General features: G+C 46.1%; 1 protein-coding gene across 1 annotated transcript in view; it reads left to right on the top strand.

The window, feature by feature from the left end:
• The window catches only part of LOC118211024 (plexin-A1-like), a 97,758-nt gene extending 82,458 nt beyond the window's left edge, over positions 1-15,300 (top strand). Inside the window, exons 20-28 of the mRNA XM_035387729.1 lie at positions 536-682; positions 1,164-1,323; positions 1,506-1,609; positions 1,723-1,819; positions 4,461-4,651; positions 8,553-8,722; positions 10,885-11,097; positions 11,383-11,533; positions 13,667-15,300. Coding sequence (XP_035243620.1) covers positions 536-682; positions 1,164-1,323; positions 1,506-1,609; positions 1,723-1,819; positions 4,461-4,651; positions 8,553-8,722; positions 10,885-11,097; positions 11,383-11,533; positions 13,667-13,762 — 1,329 coding nt within the window. The 3' untranslated portion in view covers positions 13,763-15,300. The remainder of the gene's footprint in view (positions 1-535; positions 683-1,163; positions 1,324-1,505; positions 1,610-1,722; positions 1,820-4,460; positions 4,652-8,552; positions 8,723-10,884; positions 11,098-11,382; positions 11,534-13,666) is intronic.
• The last annotated feature ends 10,177 nt before the right edge of the window (positions 15,301-25,477 follow it).

Here is a 25,477-nt window from a genome sequence, read left to right as displayed (position 1 = left end):
CCGGGCCGCGCATTCTAAACTGTTTGCCTTTTTAAGGGCCTTTTTTTTAAACGGGCCGCGCGGTCTGCGAGGGGGCGCCGAACGCCGTCGCGGCGACTGCATCATCAGCTCCGCCTTCGGGAGACGCGGAAGGCCTCGGAATGCCGCGCGTGATAACGACCGGCCCCCGCGGAGAGAGGGGGTTACGCTCCGACAACGCCGCAAATCACATCGCGGCTCGGAACGGAGCGCGTTCAGCTAAACGCGTTTCAGATTGGGTTTTTGTTTTGTTCTAAAATCTCCCGCGTCGTGAGCAGTCATCGATAGAATTACGGAGCCGTTGCGACGCCGACTTTCACCTTCGGGGCCGTTTGAGAGACTGTATCCGCCGTTTGACATTGGTGGGTTTTTTTAGAGACGTCCTGCGTCGTGCCTGGATAGACGTCCTTCAGCTTTGTCTGGCGCGGGGTTGGTGAATGGCGGGTCCGTTCCCCTGAAATCGCGGTTCTGGCGTTCTCCCCTTGCCGACGGGCGTGTCCTCTCTCCCGTTCCGCAGGAGTGCGCCGGCGAGCCCCTCTTCATGCTCTACTGCGCCATGAAGCAGCAGATGGAGAAGGGCCCCATCGACGCCATCACCGGCGAGGCCCGCTACTCCCTCAGCGAGGACAAGCTGATCCGCCAGCAGATCGACTACAAGACCCTGGTGAGCGCGCCCGAGGAGGGGCGGGGCAGCGTGTTCGGAGACCTGGGGGCTGTGAAGCAGTCCCAGGAAATGTGGGACCCCCCTCTGTCGGGACTCTGTTTACTTAATATTTTTTCAGCCGTCAAATAATGTAGCGTAAATGTAATTCGATAGCTGGGCGGTCACAAGCCGAGAAGGTTCTCGGGGAGCTGACGTCTTGATTTGCTACATAAATACCTGTGGTGTTTGATGATCTGTGTCAGCTCGAGGGATTTTCAAAGGTCAGCGGAAAGGAGATATGGTAGCGGGTGAAGCACCAATATGGCTGGGGTGCCCTTATGAACTTGACTTATTAAAAACAACAGAGGGATCCATACAGTATGACTCTCACGGTGGAGAGTGTGGGAACCTCAGAGCACACGTGCTTTCCTGACCTCAGCAGGATGTGCAGGCTTGTATCCTGATTGGCTCTGATGGTTTTCTCCTGGCCCCTCCCCCTCAGACGCTGCACTGTGTGAACCCCGAAAACGAGAACGCCCCAGAGGTGACGGTGAAGGGGCTGAACTGCGACACCATCACGCAGGTGAAGGAGAAGCTGCTGGACGCCGTGTACAAGGGCAGCCCCTACTCCCAGAGGCCCAAAGCCTCGGATATGGACCTGGGTAAGGACACCAGAGCTGTCTGTTTGAGTGAGTGAGTGTGGAATGGTGGGTGAGTGAGTGTGGAATGGTGGGTGAGTGAGTGTGCGGGTGAGAGTTTTCTCTTGTGTGCAGTGCTGTACTGATTGGTGGACAGTGGTCATGTGACACGGCGGTCTTCCTGAGTCTCCCTGTCCGTGTCGCAGAGTGGCGTCAGGGCAGGATGGCCCGAATCATCCTTCAGGACGAGGACGTCACCACCAAGATCGACAACGACTGGAAACGGCTCAACACGCTGGCGCACTACCAGGCGAGTACGCCCGCGCAGAACCGCCGTCTGTCGCCACGCTAGCCCGCGCGCCCTTTCCGATGCCCCGCTGACATCCTCTCTCGCCACCCTGCCCCCCCCCTCCCCCCCGACAGGTGACGGACGGCTCCGTGATCGCCCTGGTGCCCAAGCAGAACTCGGCCTACAACATCTCCAACTCCTCCACCTTCACCAAGTCCCTCAGCAGATACGGTGAGACCCCTTCGGCACCTGCTCCTTCAGCTTTACTTTCTGCCGCGCTGCAGAACGGCACGAAAATCACACTCCCGATGCATAGCACAGTGAGCCGGTCCAGGTTTTACCAGAAGCAGCTGAAAGTAGTGCGTGGAGAGAGTTTCTCAGTAGTTTGCCCCGGTACACTTAATATTGCTTCTGCTACGACTTGGAATGACATAAGTAACATTCACTCAAAAAAAAAAAAAAAGTCTTTTTACAGTCTGCAGGCGATGATGCAAACACCCAGAGCATGGTTTGTGTGATACTCAGACAAATTATTCCTTATGATGCAGTTCATGTTTAATATGAAAACCGCACATCAGCATTTCTTCTCTTTGTAATTGTAGGTTTGCGATTTTAAAATCAATTGACATTAATAAATCACCAATCGGGCGAGTCAGTGTATCAGTAAAGCTTATGAACGTGAATCTGGCTACGTTTGGTATACATTACAGCTACCGTAAACATAAGCAACAACATGTACATTTTAAAGAATGAGCTGAATTGAATTTTTTTAACTTCCACGCACTGTGGGTGTTATTTATGTTTCTGATACTGCAAGGTTGTTTATCATAGTTTTTCTTGCATTTTTCATGGATTACGGCCTTGAATACTGTATAATATACACTGTAAGCTGCACAAGCTTATTAGTCACCGTCTGCTTTTTAAGATGAAAAATCGGAATAACAGAATCAGAGTTGTGTATTAACCTTCTTGTGAATCTTGTGGAAGCGGCCATGAATGAAATTAACTTGTTATGCTGCATTTCTTGTCGTAGAAAGAAACGTAGGCTGCAAGTAGGCTGCGTTTCCTGTCGTTTTAAAGCAGCCGCGCGGCGAGGTTAAGCGTGGCCACTGTAAGGAAGTGACCCGCGGCTCCTGAGGAATCGCTTCCAGTTCAAAGGGGCCCTGATCTAAATCTGCGCTCCTGACGGGCAGCCGAGGCGCTAATCCCACAGCGCTAGCTTGTTCTGTGTTTTCGGGATTTCGCTCTCCTTTTGATAAAATAATCTTGTTTAGCACTTCTTTTGTTGAGGGTCGAATCCCCCAGCCTGACGCCGGTGTCCAGCCCTCGCGTTGTTAAGCCCTTCCCGCCATGTCTAGGCATTAAATCCGCCAACTGATTTCTCGAAAACGGCCCGATTTCGTGTCGTAAAATCGCGGTCTGACACGGGGGGAGGGAGGAGCGGAAGCAGAAGAGCAGTGGCGCCAGTCCTCGCCAGCTCTCCCACCAAATTTAGATTTTTATTCTTTAAGGTTTTTCTTTGGTTTTTTTTTCATGAATTTTTTTCTGGTGCACGTTGCCGTGATTGATAAGGGGGTTTCCATAGCAACGGCGGCTGCTGCATGAAAGCGCGGATTCTTCGTTTTCTTGGCCCGGATGAAAGGGGCGGGGTTGCCAGGCGCCGAGCCGTGGCTGGCCCAGAGAGCGCCGCCGGATCTCGGCTGCCTGGTGGCGACTCTGGCAAGCGGCGGTTTTGGCTCGCGGCTCCAAGATGGAGTTTCTGTGCGCAGACGTCAGTACAGGTGTTAACCCTGCACGCAGTTCAGACTGTCCTCCCTAACTATGTGAGAGTTTCACACTGATAGCAGGAGTCCACTAGTTATGGTCTGCCTCTGCCTAGCTTGCCAAGCAGCGCTAGCAAAAGAGACTTGACTCTAAATGGTCATCGTTTCTTTGACCCAGCACCTAAAGCCCAGCTTCACACTAAAAGCTCTGTGAAGAACACACAAACAGAGCAGCATGTTTATTCGTTTGGCACGTGGAACTCAATCATATTTAATTATTTGCTCTTTGGATTGAGAGTACCAACTGTTTCGGATTTAGGTTTCTTAGCCTCTCTTCATCCCTCTCTTCCTCTCTCGCTCTATCCGTCTTCTCATTCTCTCTGTATTCTTGAAACGTACTCACACATGCTTCTGGTTAACTGCCGTCGTACATATAAAGACGATGCAGTAGATACTCGTCGTTTTGGTTTCGTATAATGGTATTTGACGTTTGCACCGTTAATAATGAAGTGGAGTGTTCGTGCGCACTTACCCACGGGTCTGTGGCGTAACACCCCCAGCCTCGCCCGCAGTCAGCACGTTTTGTGTTTTCCTCTTGCGTTCCAGGCTCTGAGGATCGCGTTATGCATAATTTGTGTCGTGTTAGGCAGAAAGGAAGATAAAAGAGCAAAGTGGTTAAAGATGGATCCCGCTCTCTGTCTGCTTAAAGCACGGGGCCTCCACGTGCTGCTCTCTCTCCCTCGCCAATTAGCGCCATTTGAAAATGAGAGCAACGGGTTATATTTCCTCTATTGCCAAGATTTAAGAACTTTTTTTTTTTTAGTGTGTCAGTTTCCGTGGTAGCCTTTGCCTTTGTCACCACCATTGTCATCACCACCATGTCCGCCATATAAACAGTGGTCAGAAAGCCCAAAAGCACCGTAGCTGTGCGCCATCCTCCGCACTCACTGCTGCTACGGCTCCGTAGCACCCTTAGCGTTTAGCTTAGCTGCCGCTACGGCTCCGTAGCACCCTTAGCGTTTAGCCTCTCTTGGAGAAACTGCCGACGCAGGAGCGCGTGCGTGGCGTCGGCGCCCTCTGACCCGTCCCTCTCGCCCCTCTCCGCGCAGAGAGCATGCTGCGCACAGCGAGCAGCCCCGACAGCCTGCGCTCCCGCACGCCCATGATCACGCCCGACCTGGAGAGCGGCACCAAGCTGTGGCACCTGGTCAAGAACCACGACCACTCGGACCAGCGCGAGGGCGACCGCGGCAGCAAGATGGTGTCCGAGATCTACCTGACCCGCCTGCTGGCCACCAAGGTAAGCCCCTTATCTGGAGATCTACCTGACCCGCCTGCTGGCCACCAAGGTAAGCCCCTCATCTGGAGATCTACCTGACCCGCCTGCTGGCCACCAAGGTAAGCCCCTTTATCTGGAGATCTACCTGACCCGCCTGCTGGCCACCAAGGTAAGCCCCTTTATCTGGAGATCTACCTGACCCGCCTGCTGGCCACCAAGGTAAGCCCCTTATCTGGAGATCTACCTGACCCGCCTGCTGGCCACCAAGGTAAGCCCCTTATCTGGAGATCTACCTGACCCGCCTGCTGGCCACCAAGGTAAGCCCCTCATCTGGAGATCTACCTGACCCGCCTGCTGGCCACCAAGGTAAGCCCCTTTATCTGGAGATCTACCTGACCCGCCTGCTGGCCACCAAGGTGAGCCCCTTTATCTGGAGATCTACCTGACCCGCCTGCTGGCCACCAAGGTAACGTGGCGGGCGGGCCCGCTGGGTGTGGGGGGCAGAGGGGAAGGCCAGCCGTGCGCCAGCTGAAGGGTTTCTCACTGCGCACACCAGTGTGTGTGGTGTACACACAGACAGACCTGGAAATGATGCAAACACACACACACACACACAGACATCAGACATACGTGGACATATAATCACATGCACACACCCACCCACACACAAAAGTAGTCGTTTTTGTCAGATTCATATTCATACCTTTTGACGGCTCTTACTGACTCCTTGTTTTCTTTCGCTCAGAACTGATGAATAGTTTTCATAACCTCTGCTATAGAGGAAGGTTGAAAGATACTGTGATTAGTATGGCCCGTGGCTACCGCCCTGTCTGTTTTAGAGTTAATTTCTCCTGTTAAAGGCCTCTGCTGTACAGTAGGTTCTCCAGGCACACACACGGCTGGCTTTTAACATGTTAATGTCCTCATTTCTCATCTGTGCACCTCTACATATGAAGGACCTTTTCCATACATGTTCAGCAGAGACTGATGTCACACGTCATGCCCTAATAAGGTCAATTTTTAAGCAGCGTCTTTGGCCTTTGTCTCTGGAAATGTGAGTAATTACATTTAATAAATAAAAGTCATAGGAATCATAAGCTAGTTATTGTGCTAGAATAAAATGGAAATATGTCTGTGGGATCGTAGACATGTCTGAGCAGATTTCCTTATTCCATTACATTTCATATGGCTGAAAGAAATGAAGTGTGGAAAAAGTCACACTAGCAGGATTTAATCAAAGTCTAAGGTTACATTACATTACATTACAGGCGTTTAGCAGACACTCTTATACAGAGCACCTTGCACAGCTTTTACATTGCTTTTACATTGCTTCCATTTATACAGCTGGATATATACTGAAGCTGTACCTCTAGGTTACAAGACCAGTTCCTTACCCATTATACCACAACCGAGACGAAACAGAACAAACAGCTGGGAATGAGGATATTGACACCGATGGGGCAATACTGAGCTCAGGCACTGAATGGGGTTGGGTTTCTTCTATGGTGAAATCCCTTTTAATAAAAGTGAATCTAATTAGTTTAAAGCAGAGCTAAGTACCACGATCTTATCAAAAACATGCACCATTTTTGCCTCTTTTATAAGGAAGCGAATGCAAAAAAATTTTGTAGGTAATTCCGTTTAGTTATTACATGTCTTCATTAAAAATGGTAAATGTGATTCTGCCTCTTACAATAGATATGATCTTTATAAATAATTGTTGTACACGGTACTAAGATCTCCATTTTCAAACTGAGAAGCCTCAACAGTCATTACAGATGTGGGCCTGCTTCAGATCCCACTCCTTTTACTGTGAGCTCGGGGCATTCAGCGTTATCTCCACATGGCTTTAGTAATCCTGTGGTGTTGTGTTGCCCCTCCTTATCTGATCTGTTGGTCCTGTTGCTTCTTCACAAAGGCGATAAAACCACACTCATAGTGGTAACCAGGACGCCCAACCCATGTATTTATAAGGACCTCAGCATGTCTTAATTGCCAAAGGAGTTCTTTTTGATATTTCCAGTGAGGATGTATAGAAAGAAAGAATTATAGCTACTTTATAACAACATTGTTTGGGCAATGAGTTACCTGTATCAATGCATATTGTCCCCCTCTCATATTCTGTAATAGTAAAAACTAGATATCGGACAGAAGCTTAACCTGTAGTTGTGCAAGGAGGCAAACTCACCTCAAAGTCATCAATACTGACTCCTGCCCACCAGTCAGTATTTTGTCATGAGCAGTAAAAATGGTATATAGAAATGTTTTGGCTGCAATGTAAGTACTCTCGAAAAGGTCGTTAATTTTAAAGCAAATGTACAGGTTAATAAAGATGTTGGAAAAACTCATTCCAAAACACAATTTATGTAAACGTCTGGAGCCAAATTTGGACTTGCAGCATCGGGCTGTAGATAGCCTTATGAAAAAGCTGTTAAAATATATTTTAGTGCATTAGGAAGGTGCTGATGTTTTGCCAAATATATTAAGAAAGGATAAAGGTGATCGGTCTATATGGACTGCAGTAAAAAGTGGCTTTAAAACGCGTTAACTCTTTGCTGGTGTTGTTAGAGCATCCCAATCTTCTCTTTCTGTACCCAGACAGGGGTGCACTCCATCACCATGGAGCTAACTGTGTTCCTCAGAATTCCAGAGGGGCCATAAAAAAGATATTAAAACATACTTCCTGTGTCGAAATTCTTCCATTATAGAAAGTGTTCTAGACAATGCTGGAGAAAGTGTCCGACTCCCCCAGTCATACATCTGGAGTCCTTTAGAATCAGGCCTGTACAGATGGGGGAGGGGCAAAGGTAGTCCTGTATGTCACATTTATGTTACACACCCTGAGGCTCAGCTATCAACAAAAGAACTCTAAAAACAGCCCTCTGCAGGGACGCTTTGGATCCCCGAAAGTCCCTCTAGCTATGAATCATATAATCATTCCCCCCCCCCCCCCCCAACCTCCATCAGCTTCACCCCTCCCCGGGGTTGTTACCCCATTTACCCTGTGACCCAGAGGTGGGGTGGCGGCTGCTGACATCACTCCCCGATGAGAGATTGCCATGGTGATGGGGTAGGCGGGGGAGGGGTTGTAGCGTTAATGTGTGCAGTCCTTTATTACTCCTCCACGGCTCATTTGCATCATTGGCCTCTGAGCTCCGTTTGGTAATTTGCAGGTGCTTACGGTCCTGGTGGTTTTTTTTTGTTTTTTTTGCTTGCCTGTGCTTTTTTCCCTGTTGTTCTCTCATTATGCTTCTATTTTTGTTACCTCCGGCAGCTAAGTCCGAGGCTGAGGCTGGAGATGTGTCTCAGAAGCCTCGTAGAGCGAGAAAGGAGCCAGCAAGTTTTCGGCTCATGAACATTCTTTCGGGATTCATTAGTGGAACTGATGCTTCCCCAGTACACACACTGAGATGGTCAAAACGCACCATTGAATAAAACTGTCATTTATCACCTAAGAGTTCTGGTACCTGCTGTTATGCAGTGAGCCAGGAGGCCCTTGAATCCTGAGGAATGTGCTCCAGTTTCTGTTTGTCTTCTCTGCAGTACTCAGCTTAACTGTAACCGCATTCAGCTGGGCTCACGTTTAAAACTTAAGCTGCAACAGTGCTGGATTGGATTTACCCAGATCTGAGAAGATCATGGTTGCGATCTCTGCGTTCCCATGGATTTCTTCTTCCGAGTTTTGGTCTTTAGTGTGGGAAAATCAAATAAAGCATTCGAAATGTGAAACGTTACACAAATAACTGTAGTAACCTGCCAAAATGCAAACGCTGGCTGTTTTAGAAAAGGGGGTAGAGCTTGGGGGAGGGGGACGGGATTTCAGTTTTTAAAAAGTCATAGTACTGTTGTCATAGTACTGTATCAGTCTTCGGTTACCTTGAGTCACCTGGAAAGCTTAAAGATACTTTTGTGTGCTTCTCAGGGTACATTGCAGAAGTTTGTGGACGACCTGTTTGAGACCATCTTCAGCACGGCCCACCGCGGCAGCGCCCTGCCCCTCGCCATCAAGTACATGTTCGACTTCCTGGACGAGCAGGCCGACAAGCACCAGATCACCGACGCCGACGTGCGGCACACCTGGAAGAGCAACTGGTGAGCGCCGCGCTCTGTGTGTGTGTGTGCGTGCGTGTGTGCGAGCGCTGTGGCCAAACGTGCCAGTTAACTTGGATAAACACAATGACTCATTTCACAGAGGCTGCGCTTATGGGAAGCGGTCCAGCGCTGGTTTAAATGTGCCTCAAAAGAAATTCATTTCCAGATCCGTCCAGACTCCCCTTGGACGCTAGCTAAGCATAGCGCAGCGCTCTTCCTCTTCAGGTGGTGTCTGGCGAGCTGGCTCTGACACCTCCTTCACTGTTTGGTAGTCCCTTGTGATTGGCTCCCTGATGCAGGAGTGGAAGGGGAGGGAGATGGTCTGTCTCGCTCAAAGCTCTCCTCTCTTTCATTTTCCCTCTCTCTCTCTCTCGCTCTCTCACTGTCTCTTCCTCCTTTCAGACTCCTTTTCCTCTCTCTTTCTCTCACCTCTCCACTCCATCCATCTCACTCAGTCCCTTCCCTCTAAGCCTGCCCGTGTTCTCCCAAGTGGTTGCCTGTGCTGGTGGCCGATGGATGTCCATTCCACGTGAGACAAGAAGATCCTAAGAAAAGTAGCCCCCCCCCCCCAATCCCTCCCCCAATTCCCCCCCCTCACCGGTTCCCATGTCAACAGGGTTCAGAGCACCTTCAGCTTGCACACTCAGGAAGTGCTTTATTAGCATGACAGTTGAAACAGTGCTATCAGCAAAGGCATTAACATAGGACCCACACACAAAATAACACTTAGAGAAAACTGATCTCCCACTACTGCTACGTAATTGTATGGTTGGTGCAGTGTAATAGAAACGTTACTGAATGTGGTTGTTATGCTTACATCGGCCCGCTTGCATCTACCCACTGTCGCTCAAATTCTTAATATGTATTTTCGCATCTGCCACAAGATTAGCCCAATCATTTTTCTGTCCCTCCAAATGGGATTTATGTTTTTCTTGGGCTGAAACTGAATTTGCGATCGCAGTGGTTTGCATGTTGCTTTTGCCTCTTAACAGCCTGTGCCAATTTACTGTGTCCAATTGCAGGCTTGCGTGTGCAATCAAGCAATCAAGTGCGTTTTGAAAAAGTGATATTGGGTTTAAATTTGTCTGTCAGACATGGTTTGGGCATTAGGAATCTTGATTCTTAATCCTATTTCTTGCGGTTCGGTCGGGGCTCATTACCTGTTATGGTTATTGTTGCAATCTGGGCCCGTGTTCATAAAATGTCAGGGTAGAAGCAAGCGCTGGCCAAGGATAATTTCCCCCAGTTCTTTCCCGTTATGGAAAAAAAAAAACATTCCTAGGCCCACACTCCTACTCTGAGGCACCGAATGAAAGCAGGTCCGGGTGGGCCTGATGGGCGTCGGAGTTCTGCGACTGGGACGGAGCCTTCGTTGTGTTGGACTCTACCAAACGTTATCGCTGCGCTTTTCAAATTTTCTAATTTGTTAGCCGCAAAGCGGCGCGGGCGATATTGACTGTTTCTGTGAGCCTGCGGAAGGAGGCCCTCGTTGGGGCTCGGAACACGCGGCTTATCTCCATTCCTGTAATTTGCGTTAATAAGGGGCCCCATTCATCACGGAGTCGGCACAAAAGAATAGCTTTGATTACGGGGGTGAAGACTGCACACACACCTGTGTGTCTCAGCAACGAGGGGGGAGAAAATTGCAGCTACGCTTGGCGCTGAATGGAAGAAATGAATCGGTTATTGTTAAGACGAAACACACTTTAGCACAGAGGATTCATCAAACGAGAGTGTCCGCAAACAATATAACAAGACAATGCTTATAAATGATAGGCTAAACACACTCAAGAAATAAAATTGTCCCATACAAATTTGAGACCAGGTTTAAAGACAAACGATCAAGGGCACACTCACACGTGCATTCAAGTGTAACCATAGAAAATGGCAGGCAGTACTCCAAACAGTCAGGTGGAAGTAGGCAGCTGGCTGCGTTTGGCCACTGAGACCCTACTGATGTCAGAAGTGAATTTTTCATATGAACTTGGCGTTAAGCAGGGAAGCGCTTTCCAGTCTTTTTATCCTCACCTTCACCAGCCACCTGTCACCTTTTTACATGCTTCGGCTCTCATTTCATCTCATCTTACCTTCACTGATCTTTCCCTTTCGCTTTTTGCATTTATTCAGACGTTTGACTAATTGTCCCTTTCTGGCCTCTGCAGCTTGCCCCTGAGGTTCTGGGTGAACGTGATCAAGAACCCGCAGTTCGTCTTCGACATCCACAAGAACAGCATCACGGACGCCTGCCTGTCGGTGGTGGCCCAGACCTTCATGGACTCCTGCTCCACCTCCGAGCACAAGCTGGGGAAGGACTCCCCCTCCAACAAGCTGCTCTATGCTAAAGACATTCCAAACTACAAGAACTGGGTGGAGAGGTACATCTGAGCCGCTAAAAATGATTCATAGCGCGTGAAATGAGGTTGGGTTATTGTCTTTTTGTGAGAAATCGGTAAGACAAAACTGAAGAAATGAGTTGAAGGTACCAAGTATTTATGAGTTAGCCATGTAAGTACTACTTTACCTTACCCCTTAAGTTCTGTTAACTTAGATTAAAGCCACAGAGAATGGCCCTGGAGCGCCTTGAAACGGGATTTATTTTGGCATTTAAATTACAATCACTCCTTCCCCTCGTTCCCCGTTTCTGCGCTGCCCACCTGCAGGTACTACTCGGACATCTCGCGGATGCCGGCGATCAGCGACCAGGACATGAGCGCGTACCTGGCGGAGCAGTCGCGGCTGCACCTGAGCCAGTTCAACAGCATGAGCGCGCTGCACGAGATCTACTCCTACATCACCAAGTACAAGGACGAGGTGAGGGGGCCGAGCCGAGCGGGAAGAGCAGGCGGTCTGTGGTGCCTTCCTCACTCGGTTAGCAGTGATTTATACAAGCGTGCAGGAAACAGAAACACAGACGCACGCACAGACGCACACACATACACACACACGCGCACACACACAGACACACACAGACAGACACGCACACACACACACACACACACACAGACAGACAGACACGCGCACACACACACACACACCGACATGCACACACAGACACGCATACACACATGCACACACACACACACGCACACACACACACGCGCACACACACACATGCACACACGGATACACACGCATGCACACACACACACACACACACACACACACACACGCACACACGCACACACACACACACGCACGCACACACAAACAGGAGCACACACGAGTAAATGGAGTAATAAGTACTCCTCTAGGGCAAATCAAAGAGACATAAACACATGATTCATAAAGATTAGATGGGATAAATAGGATGTTAATGGAGGGCTTTGGAAAGCCCATTTAAGCTCCTTCTTCCCGTCCCTCCCTGTGGGCTCTCACTGTGTGTGTGTGCGTGTGTGCGTGTGTGTGTGAGAGAGTGAGTGTGTGTCTTTCCGATTCTCTGATTGTGTTTTTTTTTTTTTAAATCAGAAATAACACTGTGCGGCCCCGTTATTAATGTTTGAAGGTACATTAATTTTGGTCTGGGTTTACCTGCTCAAGAGCAGCATTGAGTATGTATTTGTATATTTTCAGCTACTGAACTATTGAACTATGGGCCATTCAGAATTGATGGTGTTCTCAGTGGTGTGCTTGACATTTTAGTCATTTTGCTTCTCTCTTATTATTGGTAACTGAGTTTGTGCTCAATGCTGCATTGCTAAAATGTTTAACTGTTGACCAGATCCTAATAACAAATTGAGGCTGCTGTTGGTTATTTAATTTCCCAGTCCCAATCCAACGTTTACTCTGGAAGTTTGTGTATACAGTAGCTGAGTTAACTGAATATTTCTGAAAATTGTTTTCTGTTAGTCCAGACTTACACATTACAGAAACGGCCGCCTCCACCATCTTGAAAAACACTGTTCCAGGGCAAGACCTCAGATTCTAAAGATGGTCAGCTGCCTGTTCTTAAGTGTTCTCTCTTTCTGTCACTGAGGCTTTATTGATGCTTTCGTGAAGGGGCGTGTCCAAAGATGGCACCAGCCGCTGTGGTGTTCTGTCATTGGGCGCATCTCATTCTGGACACACACACTGTAATGCAGCACTGGAAACCCCTGTTGAGACGGGAATCTCTGAAATCAGGAAGTGTTGTGGACCGGAGATCGGAGCTGACCATCGTGGTTGACGTATAAATCTGTGTTGCCGTGGAGCTCTGTGGGTGTCGGTCGGAGAGCTCCACCGAGCCCAGGCACGACCTCCCATTTAGCGTCGCAGGACTCGGTGGACGTGAATCACATGACTCACAGGAGAGCAAGCAGAGCTCCTGTGCAGGATGAGCAAGAGGCACCCCAAGGTCCTCCGCTTCCTGTCGGGGGCCGCCGGCCGCCTCTCCCGTGTAACGCGGGAGCCAATTACCTGCAGCTCCGCGAATACCGCTATCCGCCGCAGCCGTTCTCCGTATTTCTGTCCTCCGCTCTCCGAGGAGATCCTCTGGGCTTCTCGGTCTCATTAGTCTGAGAGGGGGGGAGAGAGATAGCGGCGGAGCGATTCATCATGCGGACGCAGGTACATTACAGACGCCCAGTGGGCCCTGTGCGTGCTGTGGGTCTGCTCTGTAGCACAGGCCGCGGCTGTTTGCTGTCCTGGAGAACAGTGCGGCCTGAGAGATTTGCGTTCTTGGTCTTCTCCTACCTCATGTCAGCCCTCTCTCACTCTTTGTTGGTAACTGAGGTTGTGGCCGAGGCCCCGTGCTTCACTGCACTCCTGAAAATGTTTGTTTTACCCGGTGACCGGGTCCCTCGAACCGCCCGAGGGCAGCTGTATGTTTAAGCTCCCTGTCTGGAAGACAGTCATTTTTGCTTTGGGAGTTTGTGTAATGGTACGGTGACTCAGCATTTCATCAGAATTGCTCATTACTCTGTGACACTAACGCGAAGGCCTCTCCCCCCCCTGTTCTTCGCCCCGCAGATCCTGTCCGCGCTGGAGAAGGACGACCAGGCCCGGAGACAGCGGCTGCGCTGCAAGCTGGAGCAGGTCATCGACACAATGGCCCTGGCCAGCTGAGGGCGCGGAGGAGGAACGAGGACGAGCGCGTGGTTCCGAACCCCGAAAAACCATGGACCGCAAGGACAGGAAGCAGTGCACCGGAGATTTGGCAGAGCCGGGCGGTGCCGCGGGGCCCGCCTGGGCCCACAACAGAGAAAAAAAAAAAAACAACAATAAAAAAACAAAAAAAAAAAAAACCCGCAACAATCACGGAAAGCATCCGTTCATCGCTGTCTGTTATCGTTTCGTTGCGTGCGTGCGTGCGCTCAGCCGCGCCCCCTCGCCACGCCGGGATCGGAGTCCACCGTCTCGGCCAGGAGAACCGAGGAAGGGGAACGGCTGGGGCACGGCCTTCTTTCGGCCTTTAGGAAATGCGCCCCCTTGTGACACGTCCGGGCGTCGCGATAGAATGTCAGTCCAGAGACCATGTCGAGATCAAGGACATTTCTTTATTTTTTTCTTTTCATTTTGTTTTTTTTTTGTATGTTTGTTGGTTTTTATTTTTGCTACATCGATGTACTCAACTGCCCACTCTCCGATCTCCTGCCACTCGTGTTACTGCTGAATTTGCACAATTTACAGAAAAAACTGAAATGAGAAGAAAAAAAGAAATAGATATATATATAAATGCAAATACATTTTTAAAGGAACAAATAAAAATAAGGGTAAAATACTTTTTCCATTTTAACATATGGAAGCCGCCGACAAAAAAAAAACGGCTTCAATATTTCAGACAAAAAAATGAAGAAAAACAATGAAAAAACTTGTCCTGTGCCATGTTTTATTTGAATGTTGTTTAGTGCAAAGACATTTTGTTAGATGAAACGTGCTATAATTTAAATGTTAACATGCCTAGTGACTGGAAAAAAATGACTAAATTGATCAAAAAAAGAAACGAAACAGCCTCCATGGAGAAAAAAAGAAGGAATCATTGCAATGTGGGGGCATTGCCTATTCAGGATCATTGGCTGAAATAGTTGGAATGGGTCTTGAAAATAAGCAATTTATTTATTTTCAACTGTAACCGCTCCCACCCTTAGTGCAATCATGGTTTAAACCTGGAAACCCAACCGCGCACACAAGCTTTGTTTATGGTTACTAGCATAGCTTTCAACTTAAACTGCGAACAAACCTGAGACCGTTAGAACAACATGGAGGGCCTTGTGTCTTCAGACATCTTGGAGATTATCTGTGGTGAGGAATATTTTGTTTTGTTCATTTGCTCACTAGACTAGCTTGCGCTGAAGACCCCTGTCCATAAGGGGTAATCTTATATGAAGTACATTGCATTACTTGAAGAAAACTCAATTCTCCGTTAGATAGTACCAGACTGTAAAGTTGAGTGTGGTGAAACCCAGCGTGGTCTGAAGTTTCAGGAGGGTTGAAGGTCAGTGAATTCAAACGTTTTAATACACCGTTCGTGCATTCCAACCGCTGCAGCCAGCTGGCTTGTTGGAGGAGAGACCCAGCTTTGGGCCCTGCTAAAAACAGCAAGGTTATTTCAACATACAGCAAGATTTTTCTTTCAAAAAAAAAAAAAAGAAAGCAAAAAAAAAAAAAGAAAACAACCTGAAGTGTCATTCTGTTTCCTGTTTTCGAGGTCCTCTGCTGAGGCCTGCCAGTGGGATGAGGCGCTGTGTTTAGTTTGGCTCTCCTCTCTTTCGCAGTCCGTGGTAATGAGGTCAGGGAGGGCATCTCGTCTCCGCTAGAACAAAGAGGAGCGAGCTCTGCGCCATTATTCAAACGCTAAAAGCAGAAGGGAGTCAATAAGTCAGTGAGATTGCTTGAACAAACTGAACGGTTAGCTTTGTTGGAGGGGAGCATCAGAGGGCTAAAAGACAAGGGTAAATCCTCTTAGCTGATGACCTCCGTGACTTTAGCATTTTATTACATTTCTTTTCTTTTATAAGAGATCTTGGATGTTTGACTTTGTGGTGAGAAACTGTGTAAATTGTTTCTGCTTGCCTAAAACCATAGTGTGGTCAGTAATGGATTTTGGTATTTTATTTTTTAATGTATTGCCTTTTTATCCAGAAGTGAAGCTGATTTTTGTCATCCCCCACCCCTGCTCCTACACACATGTACAAACACACACACAGACACAGGTACAAACACACCCACACCCACACACACACACACACACACACATACACTCACAAACACACCTACACACACACACACACACACACACCCCCCTAGTTATGTTCTGCCTAGAGCAGATTTGAGGGTACTTTCTCACCGATCCTGCAAACATGCTTGGTACCTTTAGCATAGTACTTTGCCGATGGAACATCAGTATTCATATCCTGCTCTTCCTTGTCAAGAAGTTAGTCTTGAGGTAGAAGGGATTCTTGTCTTCTGTGACAAGTTGGTGAGCTGCTGCTTAATTCTGTCAGGTTTATTTTTCTGAGGAGATGAAGAATTTTAGGAAACTCATTGTTGCATAGTTACGCACTTACTCTGTCTGCCGCATCACCCAAAATGAACAAGTCAAATCAAAGAGACAGGAGAACAAAGTGAGGGAAGACATTTTACATGAAATGAGTGGGTTTCCTGGAAAACTTGATAGTCTGCTTTTCCCTTTTTTAATTTGCAATTTTATATCTTGACAATCATCCTGAGATGGTTTGAATTTCATTTCATTTCTTACCTGTGAAGGGGCGTGAAACTAAAACTGAAACTAGCCAACTGTGTTCATGAGACACAAGCCATCGCTGCATCAAACACCTTTTATGTGTGTCATCAAGTTCCTCCTGGACAGTCCTCAAATGTAAAAACCCTGCTGTTTAAATATTTAGGTCAGAAATCTACTGTTTTTTTTATTTTATTGTTGTTGCTGTTGTTGTTGCCGTTGTTGCTGTAGCTTCTCAGCCTCAGACAATGGCTATTTCTTTAAATAAGGACTCCTCCCGGATCCACAAGGCTTCTCTCCTGAAATCAGGACTGCTTGAGAAATTCCTGTCAGGTGGCGGGACCTGAAGTGAAGTCTTTATTTATTATTTAATTGACTTTTTTTTTTGGCTTTTCTCATTTTCACTCCTAATCAGTTGGGAGCAGGTCCAGTCATTTGGACCGAAAATACCAATCAGTCTCTTTAGGCTTCTGTATTCACTGCACACATTGCTGTTACAGAACCTTATGGGGGAAATGGTGTGTGTTCTCTTTGTTAGTCTTTTAAAAAATAATTTTGCCTGTAACTTCCTGTCCAACACACCCATGAACCCCTTCCTGGGCTGCAACGGCACCCAGGCTGGGTTGGGTCTCCCCTCGAAATCGACCAGGGCCGTGTGGTTTGTCTTCAGCCTCAGGTTCTCCACAGCGATATCAGATCAGGCTTTTACCGCCCAAGGTAATTGGTCAGTTGTAAAGATGCTCATTAAAGCCGTTGAGGGCCCCAGTGGCCTTTTCAGTTAACTGGAATGGATCATCCCAGCTGTTTGTGGTTGAGCGAGCATCCCTTGAACTCTGTTTCAAACTGGGCTGCTTAAAGACGTATGCAAGGGGGACCGTGTCCCCTTGTGGTTCTTATGGGTGACGGTTGCTCGCATGGAGTAAGTTTGGTGTGATTCTCAGTTTGGGTTTAGCGCTTAGCCTGTCATGGTGTGGCTTGTCCAATATGAAGCTAATTTTTTATCGCTGTGCCCATATCATGTTTCTTTGTCTAGGTGCACCTCGTAAATGAGAATGTCTCAGAACTACCTTCAGGTGCCCAGCTTTTGGAATTTTCCTCCTGAAAATCAGTGGCACATTGGTCCAGTTGGGTCCAGTTTTCCCTGCTGAAACACCCGGTGCATTTTGCCCATTAGCACACAGGTTAGCTTTTTGATGATTTGAATTGTGGATGCTTACTACTCTGTCTCAGGATTTCTTTCCCTTGTTTTGATGGCTTTTTGCTTTTCAGTTTTGTTTTGTTTTTGTCTGGAAAGATGGGTGGGGGGGTGAACTGCGGACTGTTTGCGTGGCTGCTCTGGAGCGAACTCGTTATTTTGGCAGAAGAACACACATAATGGCGGCCGTAATCCTCCGTAAACGTCTCCCCCTTTTTGCCACACGTGTGAAGGTCGAAAGAGACTCACCTGTTGAGCTCCTTTCACTGAGGCGGCACAAGGCCTCTGTCCTTTCAGCAGTGCTCAGGGCTTGGGCTCTGGCGGAAAGGACGAGACGTCGGAAGGAGAGACGGACACGAACGGCCTGCTCTCACTTAGCACGGAGTGCCTTGTCAGCTCCAGTCCATCCCTACCCATGATGCACTTCTTTCATCCCGCTCTCACTGTGGTGCCCGAAACACACCTCTCCTCCCCAGGCCATCACCGACACACTCATGCCATAGCCGGGTCATTCCATTGCTTCTACAGTACCGTGTCTGAACAAACAAGTTACGATCTTTGGCCTTTTCAATTTCTCTCTTCTTTTTTTTTTTTTTTTTTTTTTTAAATTGTGGCGGATTAAGTAGCTGTCCTTTTTAAAGTGAAAATAAGTGCATATGATCAAAATAAATACATAAATAAAAACAAATTTAAGAAAACAAATCAGAGGAGTTTTAATACTATAATTCTGATACATTTTTAAGAGTTTCAGACTTGAAGCAACTGTGACAAGTTGGCTGTTAAATGCTCATTGTGTAAATATTCTGCTGTTTCCTATTTTGCAGATTTACTACTTGTAAATAAACACATGCATCAAGGAGAGATTAAACATTTTTTGCTAAATAACATCGCTTCTTGTTTTTCTTGTCATTTTACCTTTGATTGTGCATGGTATGGTAAAAGTAGATATGATTATGTGCAGTATTTATAGGTTGCAAACACGTGTTGTATACCATTGCTAATGGGAACTGATCTGTATAAACACGTTTGCATTAGTAGTCATAGCAGTTGTGGTAGTTCTAAGTAGTGCTGCTAGTATTTGGCAGTTGGAGTGGTGAAATTGAACTGTTACCTGTTCTTTCAGTTTCTGTCGCCTGTATGATTTCATCATTCCCGTGTGAGGAGCCGCACAGATGTGCAAAGGCATAAGGAGAAGTTAGTCAGTCCGTCAGCAGTTCTGACTTGGACTCAATGAGCCTTGATGGACAGGAATGTTATCATTTGTTCCAAGCATAACCACTCGGCCTAATTCAATTAAAATTCCATCGGAGAACAGCTGAACTCGCGTAATAATTGCGAGACCACTGAATCTGTAAATGGTTCTGCCGGATGCATGTACGCATTTTGAGCTTAATGTGATGGATTGGCGGGGGAGCCAGGCTTCATTTTCACGCCCTCCCCCCCCCCCCCCCCCCCCCCCCCCCCCTCCTCGCAAAATGATATCGCCGTGGTTAATAAAGCTGTGACATTTAAACATTTTTTGAAAATAATATTCAGTGATTCAAGAACCGTTATGGTAGCCCACACCCGCCGTACACACGGAACATAGAATTCCGGTTTAATTTAGTTCTATTTTCAGAAGCACTTCGTAGGATTTGTCAGTGTGCGTCCTCTCCTGATGACACCATAGCCAGTGAAGCCCCTGCAGCAGCGTCCCCGGCTCTCCGATCCTGGGCGTGATTCTGTCGCACCGCGCGACACCGAAGCGACAGCCGTGACCAGCTGGGGGACGCACTGTCCTGGAATGCTGTCGCCAGGAGGAGGAAGAGGAGGGGTGAAGAGCAGGTGGAACTAATGTTCCCTCCGCCAGCTAAGAGTATTGACTCCTCCCGTCCTACCCCAGTCCTCCAAATCTTCCCCAGGGAACAGGCAGTGTGTTCTGATAATGTCCTCTATTTATGAACGCGTTTCTTTTCATTTGTTTTATGATAAAGCAAGAAATTACTTTTTCAACTTTTAATTGACAGTTTGTTACAGTTCCCTTCCCTGCCCATCTCCCCCCTCAAAATGTCTTCTTCCCCCACAGATGTTCGCTGTCGCGCAATTGCAGAGAGAAATAAATAACCTGATCAATCCGAGCAATTTACTGCTGGGCTGTAAAGGGAGACGAGCCCACGAAGATGAAAATGAAATGAAAGCATGAAAAAAGCCTTATTTAATCCAATTTAAATCAAACAAATGCTTTACTACCAGCCTGATAGGTCTTGCAATGTTTATTTTCATAAAATATAAAAATGTCTAGTTTGCATTTTTATAGTACATATTCTGAGAATGATTGCTTGCTTGGGCCTGATCTTTTTAACGTGCGTCAAAACTTTCTGGAATAGGTGAATGCTGCTGCAAGCGTGATCTTTTCAGTGGTGCTTCAGTGTCTGGCTTTAGTAAGCATTGCACTACTCTACTCTATGGACATTAGGAGTGATCAGAATACTATTACTTATGAGCCAGTATGAGTTTTGGGCAGTAAAGTAATGCAGAGTATATAGGATAATGCATAGCTAATCTCAGAAAGACATTGACACAGTAGTAAAAAGGAAATCATGTTGTGAGTTCTAACAATGATAAAAACAATATTTGACTGGCTTCAGACAATTTAAATAGTGATACTGCTTTTCCTCACTCTGGGAAAGCCTGGTTTATAAACATGCAAATCAGTGGTTCAGAGAATTTTTGATCACATCATGGGTAAGTAGCTTTCTAACTATGGATTATTTTACTGAGGATTGCTTCAAGGCTAATTTGAGTTATTTAGGTGTTCATTTTATCTTATTTTTAAAGCACATCTGTACATATTAAATCCCCAAAAACGATATAACTATTTTTGCCACAGAGCCATAAATTCCCTTTTAAATGCAATCAAATTTAGTATAATGAAACAGACTAGACTTTTACACTTTTGAAAAAATAAATGTTTAATTAAAAATGTGTTCTGGTCGTACTGTTTTGATTAAAATATTAATTTATTCAAATGTTTGGTGACTTTTTTACTCTGCATCTACTGTGATTATATTATCAGTAGCTTGCAATAGTCGTGTTGCAAAATTAATAACACATTTCTGTAAACATCAGTGTTAGACTGTTGAATGACTACATCAGTCTAATACTGAGGTTTACGGAAATTTGTTATTCATTTTGCAACGCGACTATTGCAAGCTTTTCCACAAAGGTAATAGAAATGCTCAGAGTATTTGAAAATAGGTTTATTTTCCTTGTAACAAATACATTGGTGTCTCATATTTTGTTGTGTATTTGCTTATTTGTGTATTTTTGTGGAAATTCTCAGCATCCTCTAATTATATGGTGTGGTCATCAATGTATTGCATGTACAGTATGTGGCTTGCATAAAACACCCAGGACCGTAATTAATTATAATGCACAGTGACTGCTTTGATTAGTGTTATACTTGTTAATACTGTGGTCAGGGAAGGCAAGTTGTGCTGTCAGTGATTAAACGGATGACCTCTGGTTTACCTCTTCAGAGTGAAGAGGTCAGAGTAAACCCAGACCACTTCTATGGTCTAAAGCACCCTGGCCTATAATGTCTGATTGCCCCTCTGGTGGAGTATCTTGGCTGGCTAACAGCTTGATTTAGATTATTACCTTTCTTTCTGTCTTACTCTCCGCTCTTTCTAAATTCACACCAGGCGGAATCATTAAAGACAGAACCTTTCTGTGAAGTACAAAGGAAATCTATCTCAGTGCTACACCTCAGTCCTGGACCTCAGATTAACTGTGCTGTCAGAGAACTTGTAAGTTCCTTTTTTTCCCCCTCCCTGTTCCTTTTCCCCCACCCCCTCATCTTTTCTCTTTTCCCCTCAGCTAGAAATGCCACCCCTCTTCCCTCTTCCCTCTTCTCGGACGACGTTGTAAGAACGTGTCAGGAAGGCCGTGTCACATTGACTTCAGCGGGGGTAGCAATGACTTTAGGAGAGATGTGGCAGCGATAAGGGGCTTTTGTTATAAACTATTACTCAGGGATTATAGACTGGTCTCACTGGAGCAGAGGATTAATGCACTCTCCGTGGTGAGCAACTGCTAGAGAGGTCTTGTGTCTTTTTTACGAAGAATGGTAATAAGAGTCGATATGAAAAATATGAGGATAGAACAGAATGGATGAGAGTGATGAGCTGGTGTCAAGTGACTATCACTGTTACTGAGCTGAACTGGCGCCGGGTGTTTTATTTAATATGTTGAGAAAATAAGCCCAGCTCACCCCTGCTAAGCTTCTCCACAGGATTTGTCAAGGCGATCGGTAATCGCCGTGCCCCTGTAAAGCCCGGAATGGGCGATTGCAAATCAAGGATGTGATAACTGTTTCTCCATCTGCCTGCGATTGAGTGTCTGAGTCAATAACCTCTGTTCTTTGAAGGCCTGAAGGCTTATTCTCAGCCTTTAGTCCTTTTCCTCAGGTGGACGAGACAAGCCCTGGAGGAACTGACATAAGGGGAGGAGGGGCGGGGAAGACTAGCCGAGTGGACAGAATCATTCTCACACCTGTGACCTCCACTTCCCCACTCTGTCCCCCACCCCCACCAGAGACCAACCAGTTGACTTTCAGCGCTCCGCTTTCAGGTTTCCAACCTTGTTCCAAAGGCGGGGGATCACGTCCCAGCGGTCCTGGAAGTGTCTGTCCGATTACTGGGTCACACGCCTCACATCTTCATCCATGCGAGGGGAAGGATGGAGAGAGAGAGAGAGAGGCCCTCGTTCGTTTTATATCTTGCATGTTCTGTGATCATTTTGAAGGTGGATTCTTTTGACATAAGAACCGGAGACAGCTTAATATGGTTGTGTGAACTGGAAAGTGAAGGGCGAGACGATAGTTGTGGTGGCTTAGATCAGATTCTCCTGCTTTTCAGGCTGCAGCCGCATTGTCTGGTTTTGATTTCTTTAATAGCGTGCGTCGCAGCTAGCAGAACCCTCCTTCAAGCTTGAATTCTAAATGTCAACAGATCTAGGAACATTCCCTTGGAGAGGTTGGTGGGCAAGCAGGATGTGGTCTTCCTTAGGGACCAAGCAGAAAACCAGTGCCTAGTGCAGTGTGAAGGGCACTTTCTATGGTAGAAGACACCATCTTTCTTAGGGCCATTCAACTAGGTTATTGTGATCGTTGAGTTCCGAGCCGTTATTTCAAAGGGGGGTTTCCCAATGCTCTAGCCCAATACCCAACCTTGTTCTCTCAAAGCAGGGATTATCCCCCAGTGTGTCCTAATAATCCTTCAGTTTTCCAACTCAGCTGATGTGACTGCTCTGGTGCAAAATGGCAGCCTAACCTCACCCAGGTTTGTGCGTTGAGGTGTTTCTCTCCTTCACTGTAAAGGTTTTTCAGAAAGTTGCGATATAATTGCACTCGATTACTAATAATATTATTTTAAGTTCAGGAAAATAACCACATATAACCAAGGTCTTCTACAAAGTAAGCCATAACATCTTCGTTTTTTCTTAGAATGACTCAGATATTTTCCAAAACAGTCAACGTAATTATTATTCTACAGGAAGACTTCAGCAGACCACATGCGAATGAATATGGGAAATGTTAGAGGTCAGGAAAGCTGTGGACAGTTTCTTTTCATTTGTTTCAGCAGGCTGAACCACAGAGCTGAATTTCACGCGCTGCATGAAAGCAGTGGGTTTGAGAAGGGACGTGTTGTAAAAGGGGTTGCAGACCCTTAAAGTTGTCAGCAGAAATGATCGATTTGAGCATGTTTTCTTCCCAGGGGAAATAGCCAATGATGTTTATAACTGAATGGAGAAACAACAGGAGCAGCAAAAATAAGAATACTTCCTCTCCTTGGATCGCCTCAGAATGAACCCAATTCATGTATATACTCTTTTCCATACTGACCATAGTCTCCCAGTAGAAATTGCATCAAATTGGTAGTTTAACAAGACAACTTTAGTCAATTCTGACCAATAGAGACACCCTGTATGTGTTCTGAAACACTGACTCCAGAATAGACATTCAATCAAATTCGCCTTAAGGGAAGGACTCTGAAACAAATTGCTCCACAGAACCCAATCGGAAAAAACATTTCCTTGTCTAGCGTGATCCGTCAACAAATGAATTGCAGAAAGTCATTCCTGATATCTCTTAAAATATATTGATTAAAAACAAGTTGTCTGACTTTTTTTTTGTTTGATTGTTTGCTGGAAATGTTTTTTTAATTTGGAAATGTGACATAAGGTGATCTGAAAATTGAGATTGTTTCATGCTGGCTTTTTTCTGTTTTTTTTGTTTGTTTTTTTATTTTTTACTTCTGCTATGAAGGGAACTATGAAAAATTGTTTTATTTCATGTGACATTTGTTGTTGCTCAGGACTTTCAAGTCAGTGTTGTGCTGCTGTAGTCGCCGATGTACAAGCACAGAGTGGTGGACCCTTTGCCTGGGACAGCAGCCAATATTCTCCTTGACAGATTACATTAGTTAATTAATTAATTACTCCCTGGGCGTGTTTCATGTGGTGGCTTGATCTAACGCATTGTGAGAGAGAGATAAGCTGGTGGACGGCGCTGACGACAGAACTGAAGCACGGACTTTAATTAGTCAAATTAATTAAAAAGCAAAGGGTCTGGAGTTGAGCTTCAAATACCTGGAGATGATGCCGGGTTTCACAATAGCAGAGGGCTAGAGTTGTGCATGGGGAGAGATAAGAGCATCTCAAAGAGAAAGGGTTAATTATTCAGCCTGGGTCCTCATACATTGATAATGTTCAACATGCAAAGTCCATTAAGTCTTGCCACAGGATCCCAACTGCAATATATGCCTTATTCATGATGGCATGGCAAGAATCACTATCCCTGTTTTATCCCAACATCATGTGGGCGTGTATGCACACATACGCACGCATGCACACACACACATACACACACTCACACACCTGCATACAAGGGTAGTTAATGTTAGTTTGCTGACCTATGGAGTTAATTTCTAAATGAATAATGTGTTATTATTTTTAGTGCTATTAATCATAGTTTCATCCACATAATCTGCCACCACTGTGTTGATTGTGTAAAATGTAAACAAAGTACTGTGTAGCACCAGGCAGATAAAGACAAACGAGAAAATCCAATGGGCTACTGGGGTGATTGAAAGCTACAATCTAAATAACCGTTAGTATGCTACTTGCGTCTAGATTAAGCACATCAAGCCCTTGTCTCTGTCTCACATCAAGCCCTTGTTTTTTGTCTCAACTCCATAATAAATATGAAATTGTTGATGTTCACCAAATTGTTGTTATTCTTTTGTATTTCCCACCTAAGAAGCACCTGGTTAGACAGGTGGAACTAATACTGCAGCAGTAATGCCACCACAGAAACGCCGTTGTGTTTTCCACATCAAGCGAAAAGCAAATAAACACACAGGGAATCACCAGCTTTTCAGATTACTATTTCATTTCTACTTGATTGACTGTGGAATCCCCCTGCCCATCCCCTGTGTGTGACATCTTTAAAATCAATAATGGCCAAATCATTAATGTCAGAAAAAAAACAACAACCTTGGCAGATTTTTCAGGGTCTTTGACGGCCCTGTGCTGGAATGGCCCTAGTCAAAAAAGATCATTTCCAAAATGCAATGCATTAATTCTGTGTCCTAGTCTCTTAGACAATGCTGCAAGGGCAAGGCAGGTGTTTAATAATTACAATATAAGTCATCTGAGACATGTAAGATTTTATTTTAATTAATAAATAAAATCATTCACTTTTAGTTTGTTCGTACTTCTTGTGCTTCTTGATTTGGAATCTTTATTATATAATTGATTTGAATTGTCATGGTAACTCATTGGATGATAAGGCCTGGGAATAATTAGAAAATGGCGGTACATGGCAGCCCTGCAGTGAATTTGTGAAAGCTACAGTCCTGTAACT

This window comes from Anguilla anguilla, chromosome 13 (genome assembly GCF_013347855.1).
Source record: "Anguilla anguilla isolate fAngAng1 chromosome 13, fAngAng1.pri, whole genome shotgun sequence".
Classification (NCBI taxonomy): Eukaryota; Metazoa; Chordata; class Actinopteri; order Anguilliformes; family Anguillidae; genus Anguilla; species Anguilla anguilla.
Note: the sequence above shows the minus strand (reverse complement) of the source record. Positions and strands in the feature narration are given on the sequence as shown.